Source organism: Macaca thibetana, chromosome 1, assembly GCF_024542745.1.
Source record: "Macaca thibetana thibetana isolate TM-01 chromosome 1, ASM2454274v1, whole genome shotgun sequence".
Lineage (NCBI taxonomy): Eukaryota > Metazoa > Chordata > Mammalia > Primates > Cercopithecidae > Macaca > Macaca thibetana.
This window is the reverse complement of record NC_065578.1, coordinates 47,862,311-47,876,372: the sequence shown is the minus strand read 5'-3', so window position 1 is coordinate 47,876,372 and position 14,062 is coordinate 47,862,311. Positions and strand designations below refer to the sequence as shown.

The window sequence follows — 14,062 nt, the reverse complement described above, 5'->3', positions numbered from 1 at the left end:
CTCCACTGAGGATGTGGGGTAGGAAGAGTGCAGTCCATGATGAAAGAGGTTCTTGAAAAGCTTGTGGTCCATTTGTGGAAGCTCCTTCTCTACTTGTAGCTGGGGGAAATTTAGGCCTTGAGAGAACAAGGGACTTGCCCAGGGTCACATAGTACACCATCAGCAGAGCAGGGGACCTGAACTCAGTGATATCTCCTCTGCATACCCTGGGGGCATTATCCCACACTCACGAGGGATGGACTTGCCAGAGAGGCTAGGCAAGACGCTAGTGAAAATCTGAATGTGGAGCAAAAGGATGTTCCTGGAAGTTTCCACATTATTCTCCTCTGGTTCTCACTGAGACAAAAGTAGCATAGTGATAAGAAATGGGGTTCTCCCAGTCCCTCCAGGGGCATTGAGGAAAGAGACATTTGAAAAGAGAAGGCTTATGCCCTGGTCTCCTCAAATCCACACATGCAACTGGCTCTCAGGCTCAGCAAAGGAATGGAAAGAACATAACCCTATGTAACTGGAGAACTTGAATCCAAGTCCAAGTCTAAAATTTCTGGAAATCTCCAGTCTTCTGCTGTACACTGTCATGGGAGGTGAGGTGGGAGGAGACAAGAAGAAGACAAGAAGACCAGGTAAAATATGATTACAATTCTCTGGGCCTTGGCCCACACTTAAGGTGATACCAGAGGAAGTGGTAAAAAGGTGTTGGGTTATGATGTATTTTGAAGGTGGAGACAATGGATTAGCTATAGGTGTGAGCAAAGAGGCATAATGGGAACACCAGTAGTTTTGGCCTGAGCATTTTTCTCAGCTGCAGTGTGGAGATGTGCATATGTGTCTATGGGTCATGTGTCTATGGATGCTGACATGAGGCTACACCACAGAAATACTTTGGAATCTCTCTGTGACTCAGTTTCTTCCTCTGTAAAGTGGGAATTGCAATAGTAGTGACCTCACAGGGTTGTTGATGGCACTGAATGGATTAACTCATATAAAGTACTTAGAACTGTCTCTAGAAAATGATAAATGCTAGGTAAGTGACATAATCACTGCTCCTACTCCTAAGCATATTTTGACAAGTGAGGAGCTCAGCTTGTCCTGTCTATATTGACTCTTACTTTGGGTACTGCCTAGGTGTTCTCTGATGGGGTTTGATCTGAATCGTCACTGGCTGGATCCCTCTCCATGGGTCCACCCTACCCTGCATGGAGTGAAACAACTCATCGTCCAGATGTACAACGACCCAGTAAGTAACTGAATGCCCTCCACAGCTGCTGATCTATGGCTTGATCTGGGAAAGGGAAGCGTTGTATTGGGAAAGTCCACTAGAAGTTGCAAATTAGGAATACATAGCTAAAACCAGGGAGGCACTAGGCCTGCTCTTCTCTGAGTCCAACAGACCCAAGGACTTTCTCCCAATCTCTTTTCCTGCAACCTCTTACAAATAGTGGATTCAGTTGTGGAGGCCTGGTGGGTTAAAGGAAATATATTGGAGTGTATCTATATTTGTCAAGGATCTTTGGTTACAAGCTAAAGAAATACAACTTGAATTAGTATAAGCAAAGTAGAGAATGTATTAGAAGAATACCAAGGGCATGTCACGCAATTGAAGACTGTAAACTGGCTTCTTCTACACATTGGGAACATGACTGGTGAGTGTCACATCCAAAGGTTCTCAACACTACAGTAACTTATGCTCATTTTCCAGTTCCAGTTCCAAAAGGATTGTGATTGACCTAGTTGGGAGGACGTGCCCCCTTCTGGGCAAGTCAGTTCTGGCTCAGGAGAAAGAATATGCAAGGACAAGGCAGCCTCTCTGGAACCACATGGTTGGAGTTGGAGGGTGGGTTGGTACCTGTTTTCAGAAAAGAGGGCCTACCATTTCAGAAGAAAGAAGGGGACATAGGCAGATAGAGCAATGGGTGTCCACACCAAGTTTGCTCCCTGGGGCAAGTTCTTGTTTGTAAGAAATAGGAGAAGACAGCAGAGTTTCATAGCTTAGAGAAATGAAGCAAACTACAGTATTCTGTCTCTAAAGAGCTATCGCAGAATGGGTGGGACAGACCTTTTTTCAGGTTGGGGATATGGGAAGAGGTAGAGAAATAGAACTGTTTAATGACTATAGCTGCTTGAGAATGGAGTGTGTGTGTGTGAGCTGTGAGCTTTGCTTTACTAAAAGTGTTCAACTTTTAGTCCAAAAGGATGCACAGAGGAGACTCAACTGTTGGAAGACATTCTAGTGAAATTCCATTTGAGTCCCTTCCAACTTCAGTGACTGATTTTTATGGCCCATGACTGCTGTCAGGTGAGAGATGGTGATTGCTAAGACAACAAAGGTCACACAGTTGGGGTACTTCAGAGATGCACCAATGTAACCCATTCTGCTTACCCTCATTGAGGATCCCAGTGAAACTTTCCTGAATTAAAGAGCAACACAGGTATTGATCAGATTAAGCATTTGTGCTTAAAAACAAATGCATATATTAGAGCAGGGATTAATGAAAAAGTCAGTCCTGAGGTGCAATGTAATTTTCTTGGCTATAAAACTCAACTGTTATCTTGGCCCTCCTATGTGAATTTTGCTTTCCTAGGTCCTTTCACAGTATACCTTTTGTGTCATGGCTTGCATAACCATAACTCTAGGATATTTGCCTTCTTCCCCAGCTCATCCTTCTTTGTCTATAAAAGAAGGTGTGAACTGTGCTCACCAAATCCATATGCAGAGATAGAATGATTATGGTTTGCTGCCTTTCTCTAAGCTTTGAAACCCCACTGTCTTCTAGTTCTTACAGACACGAACTTGCCCCTGACCTCTCAATGTCATCCTGATCAGCTTTCCTTGCAGAGAGAAGCTGCTTCTGATTTTCTCAGGAAGTATCTGTAGTCTGCAGAATTCTGCCCTCCCAGGCTTCTGTGTTGACTGCAGTTTCCCTGATAGAATCGCAATACTTCCTTCTCAAGGAGAACAAGCTCCTACATTTTTTTTCCTGATCTGGCTGATAATAGATATTCAATAACTGCATGTTGAGTTAAATTGGATTGAACACAGAAAATCCTATTATGCCAAATGCAATATGGCTTATAGATGCAAAACAATTATTCCCAGGTAGGATGGTGAGGCACAGTGAAAAACAAACCAAAAAAAACATAAAAATGACATTGGACCAGAAAGAGTGACAGAGTGGAAACCATTGAACAAAGTGGTATTTTAGATAAATCCCCAAAGAGAGAAATGGGAGTTTGGGGGCAGCCTGGGGGAGGAACACAAGGGAAGTAGGTTAGGGTTGCTACAGAGGAAAAGGCTTCAGCATGCCATTGCTGTCATTAATTATTGATTTACTCACAAACAACTGGGCGCTCGTTCATGCTGCAAAACACAGATCCAGCCGGAGTGAGTTACAGAGATATTAGGAAATGATTTGCGTCATGAATACATTGATCATCAGCTGGTTAGATCTTAGTAAGTACATCTTGGGCACTGAGTTAGTTGTATAAGCCATTTTCTTACTGAAAGGCTACTCATTTATGCCTCAAGCAAGGGCGTGGAGCACTAATATAGGAGTCAAGCTGGCCTGGAAGAGGATCCCAGCTCCCTTGGTTCCTTCCTCTCTTCCCCACTCTCTCTTTCCTCACTCAATCTTTTACTCCACTTTTTCCTTTCTTCTTTACACAAATATTTATTTATATATGGGTTTTCTATGTGCACTGAGGTTCTAGTAGTGAAAAAGAAAAACCCCAACTCTTGCAATACAGTGGGGAAATAGACTTTAAACAAGTAAATACTGATAAATATATATTTATAAGATGTGTCAGGGGCTACCAAGAACAAAAGCACAAAGTATGACTTCTAGGTAGAATGGTCATAAGTCTTGGCTTTCCTGGGGCAGTTCTGGTTTACACCTGTTGTCCTGGAGTATCTTTTAACAACGTCCTCTTTTCACTCTCAAAACTGTTCTGATTTGGATGATAAATTATACACTCTCTCTAGTTAAAAATGATGTGAGGCCACACGCGGTGGCTCACGCCTATAATCCCAGCACTTTGGGAAGCCGAGGCAGGCGGATCACCTGAGGTCAGGAGTTCAAGACCAGCCTGACCAACATGGCAAAACCTGGTCTTTACTAAAAACACACAAAAAAATTAGCCAGGTGGGGTGGCACATGCCTGTAATCCCAGCTATTCGGGGGGCTGAGGCAGGAGAATTGCCTAAACCTGGGAGACAGAGGTTGCAGTGCAACATCGTGCCACTGTACTGCAGCCTGAGTGACAGATCAAGACTCCGTCTCAAAAAACAATAATAATAATAATAATGCAAAAACACCTAGCACAGTGCTGGTGTGTAGCAGACCCTCAACAACCATTACCTGGATCTGATTTAAATTCACATTTGACTTCAGACATCTTTGTGCCCAGTTGCAAACACTGCAGTGCCCTGAGGCATCTGCCCTAACAGCTTTAAGTGCATTTCTGCTCCTGAACTTCAGTATCACATACATAGTCACTCAACCCTGAACTATCTGAACTTCCAGGACAACGTCTGGGCTTGTTTCTAAATGCACAGCCTCACTCCTCCTGTCCAGATTGCCTTCTGCCCACAGAATCAACAAGCAGAGAATCAGCGAGACCCTCCAACATCAACTGTCATTCCTCAGGCCCTGTGCTGGGTGCCGAGGAGTTCGCAGCCTGGTGGAGACAGACATTTACAGACAGTTATTCTAGATGCATTTATAGAGTGAAGCACAGGGGTTGTGGGAGCCCAACCCAGGAGGCAACACCTGAGCTGATACATGAGGGATGCTCAGGTCAGGGAGGACTTTCCAGGCAGAGGAAACAGCATGTGCACCTGCCCTGAGAGGGTGGCTTACTCAGGATACTGGAAGTCATTCAGTGTGGCTGGTACCAGGGGCAGACAGAAGGGGTAGTTGCGACACAGGGAGCAATCTGGACTTTATTTTCATGGGAATAGGCAGCCACTGAGGACTTTAAGCAGGGAATTGACAAATTAGGTTTGCATTTCAGAGAGACCCCTCTGGTGCCCGTTAGAAAAATAGATTTGGATGGTGCCAAACTAGAGACTGTGAGACCATTACAGCTTGCTGCTGTGGAGTTGAAAAGGAACAAGAGGAGTCTAGCAGTAATAAGGATCCAGACCTAAGGGACATGGTGACTGTGGCTGATGGGAGGGGAAGGAGTCTTGCATGATCCCTGTGGTTTTCACTTGGGTAGCCGAGTAGTGTGGCACTTTGCCTGAGATGGGAACCCAGGAGGAACAGTTAGTAAGGGCCAAGCGATGCATTCATCTTTAGAGGTGCTCAGTGTACAGTAGACCTGAAGTGGTATGTCTGGCCCGCACTGGAAGGCTTCTGGAATGAGCCCTTCTGTGTGCTTCTAACCTGGCAGCAGGAGCCTACTGTCCTTGTATTAGTGATGACATTGACTTCAAAGCTGCTTTCCTAGCCCTGTGCTCACTAAAATCTTACCCCTCTTGGGGACATTGGGTATTATATGATGATCTTGAAAACAAAGTGTTTAACCAGGAGGACTGCCCTGGACCTGAGATATAAAGTGTTTCATGCTCCACTCCCATGATAGCTCCCTGTGGACACTGTGGCCTGGCACCTGTTTGCCAGTTGTGATTGATTGTCCCGCAGGGAAAGGGTCTGGTTAACTCATCTCAGGGTCTCTGGTGTCCAGCAGAGACTGGACACCAGACGTTGAGCAAATGATGAAGCGAACCGAGAGCTTCTGTGACTTGGTTTTAGAAGACTTTCCTGATAAAAGGAAGAATTGAACCACAGACCCCTCCCCAATCTTCTCTCTCCCTCAGAATATCCCCTGATCCCACTGCCACCATCACTGTGCCCTCCTTTAATGAAGGCTCTGATCTGGTGACAGAGGTTTCCCTGCAACCTGCTGAGATTGTCCAGCACTCCCAGGGATAGAACCTGAGATGGCATCACCCACTCCCATTCCTATGAGAGAGGATTCTGATCATCTTCACATACTTGCTTCAGCCCTGGACTCAGTTTTACCCCCATTTTACCCCCCGCCCCCCCCAATTGAAATTAGCTCTCTATGGCCATCAAGGGCTCACTCATATCCCAGATCCCTTGTCTTCCCAGTCCCTAACCTGTCCTCACCATCTAACCATATCTTGTTGGGGAGCTGCGCTGAGACATTTTGATATCTTTAGTGGTGGTAAAGACCAGGGAGCCAGTTCTAACTCTGCTGTAATCCAGGCCTCTCCTTCCAATTCTGATTTTAGATCTGAGATCTAATTAGCACCGGAAACGATATTACCTTTCAGGTGAGAGCTTACCCCCTATCCACGGGAGTTTGGCTTTCTCCTAGCACACACACCACACAGTATGACAGTGACTTCACATCACACAATCAGCCACACAACCAGAGTCACTCACCCACAAGGCCACAGACAGTGCCCTCCTCTCACAGCTATATCCAGTTAATGATTTTAGAAAGCTAAGCCCATATGTGAATGGGCTTCCTAGAACCATCCATCTGCAACTCCACTAGCATCTAACTATGTACTTGTCAGGGCACCCAGTATTTGATGAAGCTAAATGACAAAGTAATATTTGCTTTAAAATCCTCAGTTAATTGACTGCAGCACACATTTTTCAATGTTCCCATTTGCAAGGCTCTTGAGCTATCTCTGAGGTTACAGAGATTAATAGGGCAGAGTCCCAGGTCAGGAGAAGCTTACAATCTGATGAGAAGGCCAGACCCTTATGAAATTTTAATTCCAGGCAGTCAGGAAGGTGTGCTATAATTAAGTAAACACAGTGCTTTGGAAACATGGGGCTGAAAGAGATTAATCCATGTGGGGGTGGGGGGTGGGTGATCCAAGGAAGCTTTTTTGAGAAATCTGCATTTGTACTGGCCCTTTGGAGATTGGTAATACTTCATCAGGTGGCTGAGCTTTGGAGAGAAGGGAAGTTATAGGGAAAGGGGAGAGGGCATTCCAGGAAAAGCTGAGCAATGGAACGGGGGTGGAAGACCTCAGCTTCTGGGCTTGGTGTGCAGGATTTATGACAGGTAGCTGTGAGAGGGCATGTGAGGTGCAGGCTGAGGAAGCCCATGGATGGGTTTGAACACTGCCCCAAGGCATTTGGCTTCTTCCTATGGCCCAATGCTCTCTTCTTACTAAAATCAAGGTCTCAGGCCCTCTTTTAAATTGATTTTTAATTGAATTAAATACCACGACTAAAAAAAAATCAAAGCAATGAAACAAAGTGCCACTTGTTAGGAATATTCCAGCATACATCCTCTCTCTGTCTTGAAAATCAGAGTAGTCAGTGGAGAGTCCTCAAAGACGCTGGAGCAAGGGAAAGAGAGATCAATGAAAAACATTTCCAGCCACTCGATTCTTCAATCTAGAAATCTTGGAGTCATTCTAAAATTTAAATCCACCTGGGTCTGTCTTCCCTGCTTTAAATTCTTTCAGTGGTCCTGCATTACTTCTAGAATAAAGGCTAGGGTTCCCTGGCATACTGTTCAAAAACATGCCCTATTCATTTCATTCAGTACCTTTCTGTACTCCCAGGACCTAGCACAGAACCCGGCACTGTAGAGACTATTCTGCTGAATGATGAATTCACAGATGAATAAACAATGCATGCTTTAGAAAATTACTAAGGCTGCAGTGTGGAGACTGGGTCAAAGGAGGTGAGACTACGTGGGAAGAAGGGAGACCAGGTAGGTGCTTATTGCCATAGTCCAGGTGAAGAATGATGAGATCCCAACTCAAGTGAAAAGGCTGTTGCTAAGAAGAACCCCCCAGGGTCTGTCTGGGTCGGTGAATGGGTTTCCACCAGCCCTTTCCTTTACCTCCTGAGTCCCTCAGAACCCAAAGTTGCTATTTTGAGAGGTTTCTACACTCCGAGGTGATTTTCCCCCGTTTACTAGAGGAGAAAGGCCCTCCTCAGCTGCTGCCTGTGTTGCTATAACAACTTGGCTGCAGCTCTTTTAGACAGATCCGTTTCCTTAAATCATTTAAGGAAAATTAGCTGCCATAACAACGCAGAGCAGTTTTTAAAATAGAGCAACACGGGGCTGGCTTTTTTTCCTTTTCTTTCTTTTCTTGCCTCCTGCAGTCCTTAAGATAAGCTGCTCTCTTTCTGTCAAATAAATAAATAAATTATAACACATTTACTTGACAAACAGAGCAGCTGGTGACATGGTCAAATAACACACACAGAACCAGCACTCATTCACACCAACCCACAAAATACACACACAGATATACACACACACACACGCACGCAACATAGCCATATGCAGAAAACACATACATTCACAAATCAAACAGAAAATACGTATACATAAAAACATAAACATGGTAAATAAAAACAGGCACATAAACAAGTATGCAGTTCTACATAATTACACCAAGGAGACATACAAAAACACACAGCACAGTTTCACCATTCAATTAAACCGAGGTCTGTTCTCAGGGGAAGCAGAGGTCCCACTGGGTGGCCAGGCTAGAAGGCCCTCAGATGGCAGCTCCTCACTAGGAACCAAGGGACGCGAGTGTCCGTACCTGACAGGCTTTCGAGTCCATGGGCCTGGAGGAGATGCTTTTTGTGGAAGGAGTAAACCCACTTTGTGGAGGGTGAGAGGTAAAGGGTACCCCTCATACACCCCACGTACACACTCAGAAATAAACTAGGAGGACAGGAGACCATAGCCATGGCATTCTGGGTGAGGTAATTCTTTACCCCCTATGGTAGGATGTTTATCACTCCCTAGGAAAAGATAGAACCAGCCCTGTTAAAAATCACATCCCTAGGGCACTTGCAGACTATGTCACTGAGGCCTTAGCAACTCTGGGAACTAGGCTGTGGGTCCCCAAACCTTTGTTCCATCCCCATGTCTCCTGACTTGATTATCCCAGAGGTTCCCTGCAGGGAGCAGCTGAAACTGTGTGGCAGTAAATGGGGCTGGGATACGAAGTCCTCCGCCAGGGTGGCTGAACCACTCATTTTCTTGGTGCTCATAGGTGAGTCTCTTAGCCTCTCTGGGACTTTACTTTCCACCTTGTCTATACCTTGTAGAGGTTGAAGATTGGTGTCCAAAGAGCCCCTCTGTCTCCAGCTTTCTGTGCCATTGTAGAGATGTCTGTTGAGTATAGCTCTTGATCCACTGATGGGCAGAACTTCCACAAGGCACAAAAGTCTTGGCTGCTACCAAGGATAGACTGATTGGATGCTTAATGAAGGTGCTTAGTACAAAGCAGATACTCCATAAACATTAGTTTCCAAAGCCTCAGTGTGCCCATCTGCTAAAAGAGAAGAAAAATCTCTGACCTGCCTACCTCACCAGTTGTAGAGCAAGATCCAAAATATGTGAATGTAAAGTGTTTTATAAAGGTGAGGAAGGATTCTTGCCATGGAGAGGAATGTCCTGTTGAAATGTTCAGACAGCAGCCAGCTGCTGGAGGTGCCATGAGGGATAGATTAAAGCACCCACACCAGCACCATGGATTGCACACTTAGGTCTGCTCAAATAGTTTTCCACTCCTACCCACATGCCCCAGGAAATCAGTAAATAGCCACTGAGGTGAAAGGTTCAATATGGAAATAAAGACTTGAAGTAAATGTGATATTGTACAGGGGGCTCTGAGAACACAGGGTGCTTTGGATTCATGAAATTTTTACGGTTTTCCCTACAACAGTTTGAGATGGTTTATGAAACTTTAAGGAATTTTAAGAGAAGTCATTACTTTTCTGAAGGGCAACTTCTCCCACCTGTGATAAAAGACATGGTTTTTCTAAGTCTAGATTTTCACTTTGACTCCAGCAGAAAGCAGGGTAGAGATGGATTTCATGCTTCTGAGTAATATTCCTGTCCAGCAGGTTGTCTCCTTCAACTTTTGTAACACCTTTTCATCCCAAAACACTCCGGATACTTCTCAACTACTAACTAGATATATATTACTTCAAATGTAGAGTTTCTAGAAGGTTCTTTTTGAGTCCAGCCCATTAAACTCTTTATGCCTCAGTTCCCCTATTTGTAAATTGAGAATGGCAATGCCCGTCTTCTGGAATTTCTGTTAAGAATAGATAATATGCATATATATAACCTTTAGTAGCAGGTATATGAGAATAGACTTTACACACCTGGCTATTGCAGCACTTACCTCACTGTCCCCCAGCCCAGCTCCCATACTCCACTATACACTGTAACTCTATTAAGGTCTTAGCCTTAGCATTAGTCATTTTTATATCCCCAACACCCAGCACAGGGGACAGGCCCTCAATGAATGTGTCCCAGGAGAGAGGGAGAAAAGGCAGGCAGGAAAGAAGAAAATCACTTATTAAAACCTGGAAATGCATGACTGTAATTCCAGCATTTTGAGAGGCCAAGGTGGGAGGATCACTTAAGGCCAGGAGTTTGAGACCAGCCTGGGCAACAAAGTGAGACCCCATCTGTAGACAATAAAAAAGAAAGAAAGAGAGACAGAGAGGGAAAGAGAGAAAGAGAAAGAAAGAAAGAGAGAGTGAGAGAGAAAGAGGAAGGAAGGAAGGAGGGAAGGAAGGAAGGAAGGAAGGAAGGAAGGAAGGAAGGAAGGAAGGAAGGAAGGAAGGAAGGAAGGAAGGAAGGAGAAAGAAAAAATGAATTAGTTGGGTATGGTGGTACAGGCCTTTAAGTCTTAGCTACTTATGAGGCAGCAGCAGGAGGATCCCTTGAGCTCAGGAGTTCTTGGCTATAATGAGCTATAATCGCACCATTGCACTCCAGCCTGGGCAATAGAGCAAGATACTGTCACATGCTCACACACACACACACACACACACACACACACCTGGAATTAACATCTCAAAAGACTTGTGAAAATACAAATTCGCTGAGTAAAGTGCAGAAAAAAATGTTCCAAGCCAAGTGACACTCTCAAAATCCTCCTTACTCTTTAGAACCCACCTCCAAGTCCATCATCTTCAAGGGTTCCCTGTATACTTTGTTCCACAATGAACCCTCATTTCTTTGTTCTTCTGCAAACCCCTCCAGTGCAAAGGACCTACCTTCACCTCCCTGCTGCCCTGACCAGGGCCAGATGCTCATTGGTAATTCAGTGAGAACCTCTTGAGCAGTTGACTGATCAAAATGCAGTCTCTCTAGAGGGCAGTTGTTTGGATTCCTACAGGCATCCCACAGAGCTGGGTAAACCCCCTGGTTAAGGTGCAAATCATGCTGTGTTTTAGTGATCATTTTCCTGTCGCCTCGTTTATTCTTTGAGCTGCTCAAACATAAAAATTGTTTCTTTTTCATCTTGTTTCTCCATCTTCTGTCAGAGTCCAACACTTAGTAGGCACTCAGTGAGTGTTTAGGGAAATCTTGGTAGCTCCCTTATCTGACCCATCATTTCTCAGCAAGACAGCACTGAAACATCCCAGAGAAATTCATTGCACTTGCAACTTTCAAACCTCCATAATTCTCTCTCACTGTATTGTATTTCCATGAACTAATCTTTCCTTCATATTTTGCCCCCACTGATCCTCTGTCACAAAGAGCTCTTACATATGGAATCTCTTCTCAAGCTCACAAATTTGGAAATTCTGGAGCATTAGAATCCACCCACATAGAATCTCCATCAGAAACCCACAGATTCTAAAGTTTTCTTCTTTGCTCCCTCTCTGCTGCTGATATCTATTCAATTTACGTTGGTTTCAAAATTAGACCAAACTTGCTTCTCCATTTTCTATGTCCCACGGTCACTCAATTACCCAGGCCACAAATGAGCTAAAAAAGAGTCTCTGTGGGTAGTCCGACACTCCTGCAATAACCTCTTGTCAGTTACCGAACCACTCTGGTTTACCCCAGGTCATCTCTTCCAGGAACTTTTCCAGTTAACCCACCCCATCCATTTCTTACTCCTCCCATATACTCCTCCCTTTCCATGCCCCCGTCTGAGCAGGTTGCGATCTACATATAGCCTGCTACCCCATTAGGGACTCAGCTGAGCAGGCTGCAGAGTACAGGTTACATTTTAGGGTGTTTTGTGTTCAGCATATGTGGAACTTCTCCAAGAGTTATTTTTGCTTGTTGCCGTTGAGAGGCTCTCGAGCCCACGATGAATTCACTCTAGTACATCAAATAGCATATTGCACTTCAGAAATCGGCCTTAGCCATGGGAAATCAAGTAAGCCAGATGCCTAATTAGTCCATTATTTACTGTGGTGGAAAGAGCTGAATTCTGATAAGAAAAGGACCAGGCTAATCACTCCTTCCAGCAAGAACTGAAGTGTTTAACCTTCTATCAGGAAATTGCCCCTATTTTCTTTAAGTCCTAATGCCCATCTCCCAACTCCTATACCGGTCCCAAGTGTCTGGCTGTGGGAAGTCTTATCAGCTTGGGTATGGCCCAGCCTTCTGGCCAATGAGCCTTGATGCTCTACCACTCAGCAAGTCTTTCCAGGCTTGCTTTCACTTGAAGGCTACTAAAGTGTATACATAATCTTCCCTGTACAGTAATCTTCAAAAGGAAAAAGTCATTCATTTACCCATTAAAGATTTCCTGAGTGCAAGCACTGTATGCTAGAACACAATGGCAAGTAACAGTCCCTTCCCTCAAGGAGCTGATGATCTAGATTACAGCAGTGGTTTTCAAACTGTTCTTAGAAAAGTTGCAAGGGGTCTGAAGGGGCTTCTCTCCATTTTACACAAAGCAGGATAAGTCTGTGGTTAAGAGCTCAGGCTCAGGCCCAGGTTTAAATCTCAAGTCAATGTTGACTCAATAACTTTGATACCTTGGGCAGGTTCCTTAACCTTTCTGAGCTTCAGTGTCCTTGTTTGTAAAGACTTGTTGTGAAGATTAAATAAGATGATGCCTGTGACTTACTTAAGGCATTGTGCCAGGCACATAATTCTCAAAAAAACTTAACTATTATTAGTATAAGAAGTGTATTTGAGGCCGGGCGCAGTGGCTCACGCCTGTAATCCCAGCACTTTGGGAGGCCAAGGCAGGTGGATCACCAGAGGTCAGGAGTTTGAGACCAGCCTGGCCAACATGGTGAAACCACATCTCTACTAAAAATACAAAAATTAGTTGGGTAAGGTGGCGGGTGCCTGTAGTCACAGCTACTCGGGAGGCTGAGGCATGAGAATCCCTTGAACCCGGGAGGCGGAGGTTGCAGTGAGCCGCGATCATGCCACTACACTCTAGCCTGGGTGACAGAGCGAGACTCCATCTGAAAAAAAAAAAAAAAAAAAGTGTATTTGAATGAAAGATTCCTTGAGCATAGACAGTTTGCAAACTTCTGGTCTGGCGCTCCAGACCAAGTCAACCAATGATTGAAGCACAGGGTAGCACATGTTAATGATAGACAACGGCTCCAGCTACCATGTGGGTAAAGTAGGGTCAGGTGAACTGGACTTAGGGGTCAGGCAAGGCTTTCCAGAAGAGGTAACCTCTCAGATGAGCTTTGAAGGAAGAGTAGGATTTTTTTAGACAAAGACTGGGGGAAGCATCACAGGCAGAGGGAGCAGATACGTGAGGACACAGGTATTAGGCAGGTGAACATACTTGGGAATTATAAGGAGTTTGGTTTGCTGGACTGGACAAGGGGAGCATGTGGAGAAGGGGCAGGAGGCAAGGTTGGGTGGCAGGCAGAGACAAGTCATAGAGAGCCCTGTGGGACCCCAGGAAGCTTGGACTTGACCCTGGGAGCCATGGATGACAATCCTTCAGGGAGTAGAAATACACAGAATTCAAAAGAGAGAGAGAAAAAAATCTTACTATGAGTTTCTGGGGTTTAAAATATATTGTTGTGTTTAAAGCTTTGAGCCAGCAATTGCAGTACTAGAAACCTAGACTTTAAAAAAATCTGAAGTGTGAATAAGGATTTATGGGGAAAAAAACGGCTACAGAATAATTATTTATAAATAGTGAAAAACCCAGGAAAATCTAAATGCCTAACAGTGGTAAACTGATTAAGTCAATCATGATACATTCATATAATGGATGTTTATGAAGAGTTTATGTTATTGTTAAAATGCTTATGCTATAATTTTCAGTGGAAAAAAGCAGAAGACAAAGTTGCATATGTAT

At 44.5% G+C, this 14,062-nt stretch overlaps 1 protein-coding gene across 6 annotated transcripts in view; it reads left to right on the top strand.

The window, feature by feature from the left end:
- AGBL4 (AGBL carboxypeptidase 4) overlaps positions 1-14,062 on the top strand; it is a 1,466,214-nt gene that overhangs the window by 1,349,788 nt on the left and 102,364 nt on the right. For all 6 annotated transcript variants that reach the window (XM_050802234.1, XM_050802256.1, XM_050802226.1 and 3 more), the window contains one exon: positions 1,126-1,237. In XM_050802234.1, coding sequence (XP_050658191.1) covers positions 1,126-1,237 — 112 coding nt within the window. The remainder of the gene's footprint in view (positions 1-1,125; positions 1,238-14,062) is intronic.